Source organism: Triticum aestivum, chromosome 3D, assembly GCF_018294505.1.
Source record: "Triticum aestivum cultivar Chinese Spring chromosome 3D, IWGSC CS RefSeq v2.1, whole genome shotgun sequence".
Lineage (NCBI taxonomy): Eukaryota > Viridiplantae > Streptophyta > Magnoliopsida > Poales > Poaceae > Triticum > Triticum aestivum.
The window spans coordinates 553,792,666-553,794,693 of record NC_057802.1 but is presented as its reverse complement, the minus strand read 5'-3'; the positions used below and the strand labels follow the sequence as shown (position 1 = coordinate 553,794,693).

The following is a 2,028-nucleotide window of genomic DNA, read 5'->3' as shown; positions in this document are numbered from 1 at the left end:
GAAATAGAAATGAATTTCTTTTTACATAAATCTAGAGAGTGAATAAAGACTCAAATATAAAATCAAATGAAGTTCAAAAAAATCCAAAGAAAATTCTGAGTAGCATACTTTAATATGTCAAAAACGAGAAAGATAAAACCCAACTAAAAATGTACAAAACAATTAAAAACTTAATTTGGGTTAACTTTAAGTCAAACTAAATCCTACAAATGTATGAAAACTCAATTTAAGCTTTTCTTAACCAAATAAAACAAACACATTTTTTGGCCTTGCTTTTTAGAAAATAATTTTTAAACATTCTAAAAATTGCGATGTTACAGTGTTTATTGTTGGATTATGTGCATGAGTTTGTTGGGCTAGTTTCCTACCAATTAGTGAAGCATGGGATCCCAATCCATGTAAATGTAACAGAGATAACCAAAACACTGATGATGTAAAAAGCCATGACAACATGGCAGATTTGATAAAACCGACCATAACTCACTTAAGCACGGTCTCAGATTGAAGAGTCTTCTTTCTTGTCATTTCTTTCGTTACTCCAATTCTGCATATTTTCAGGCGATCAATTATTCGTGCTTAGTTGCTTACACACATAACATTTTTATAGAGTCGCGAAAATTAGCCACCGAATCAATTACCCGTACCCATGTAAACTTTCCTTGCGAACATGGCTTTTGCCTCCGATGGCCCTTCGGATGGCGCCAACTCCGGCGCATTGTGTTGTGGTGGTGGTGCATGCATACCCTTTTTGAAGCAGGTGCATTTGGAGAGTATGCAGAATCCGCCGTCGAACCCCCCCTTTTGGCAACTCTTCATGCATTCCTTCCAGTCCATGCATCCGTGGTTGTAATCCTTGTTCATGGAGGAGAAAAGCTGATGGAAAGCCTCCGCACCTGCATCAGAGAGTTTAACACCCAGAACTTTAATTAATACATGTACTTGCATGATACCACTATGATCAATTTGCCAAATGCACACACATATATAAATTTCATAAAAATGTGTAACCCATGAGCTTATGATATATATGTATGTATATGTATAAATTGGAGTTAATATATGATCTTACGATAGTATCTGAACTTACCGTGGCACATGAGGAGCAAACCCAGAACGAAGGCAACAAGCAATTGTGCTCTATTGAACGCCATGGCCAAGACGATTAAACTTTTCTTTGCTTTGCTTGTGGTTCTTCAGGATTGATGTGAAACGGTCTGTGCTATTTATAGAGATGTTCATTTGAGATTCCATTGAATGTATGAGATGAATCATGAGGAATCTAAATGACAGATATAAGAGTATTCGTGTCTCATAAATGCAAGTTCTTTAATACTTCAAATATGTGATAACAAAATGTTGGATATACATATATTTCCATTTCCACTATAAATTCAAGTGCTTTAATACTGCAATACGTGATATCAAAATGTCAGATATACATATATTTGTGTCTCGTTTATAAATGAAAGAGCTTTAATACTACAAATACATGGTATCAAAATGTTGGACATGTTGGTATTTCTATCCCATGTACAAATGCAAGCATTTTAGATACAACAAATACATGATATCAAAATGTCAGATATACATGTAATTCTATCTCATGTATAAATGCAAGTGGTTTAATACTAACAAATACGCAGCATAAAAATGTCAGATATACATGTATTTATATCTTGTGTATAAATGCAAGTGCTTTAATACTACAAATACTTGTGTTTCTATTTCGCATTTGACTGCTGGTGTATAGATCTACTTTTCCAATGCCATATAGGCAACTTGTGTTTTTGAACCAAGTGAATATTTAATGATAATCGGAACATTTTGTGTTAATATAAAGAAAGTGGTACAATACCTAACATCATGCATTCATTGATCTAGTAAAGCATTACTATATCAACAGCCCGCACAATCAATAGATACTCAAAACCATATAATCTGTTCAGCATTAATATTATCTTTATAATTGTATGTAACACCATCTGATCATTCGTCTAATGGAGCCTTACTATAACAGATACATCATCT

General features: G+C 33.8%; 1 protein-coding gene across 1 annotated transcript; it reads right to left on the bottom strand.

Moving 5' to 3' along the window:
- Positions 1-247: 247 nt before the first annotated feature.
- Positions 248-1,183, bottom strand: LOC123075372 (uncharacterized). Its single transcript, XM_044497996.1, has 2 exons — positions 1,088-1,183; positions 248-893 (listed from the first exon to the last, which is right to left on the bottom strand). Exons 1-2 carry the CDS (start codon positions 1,149-1,151, stop codon positions 631-633), a joined length of 327 nt encoding a protein of 108 aa, XP_044353931.1. The 5' UTR covers positions 1,152-1,183; the 3' UTR covers positions 248-630.
- Between the last annotated feature and the right edge of the window lie 845 nt (positions 1,184-2,028).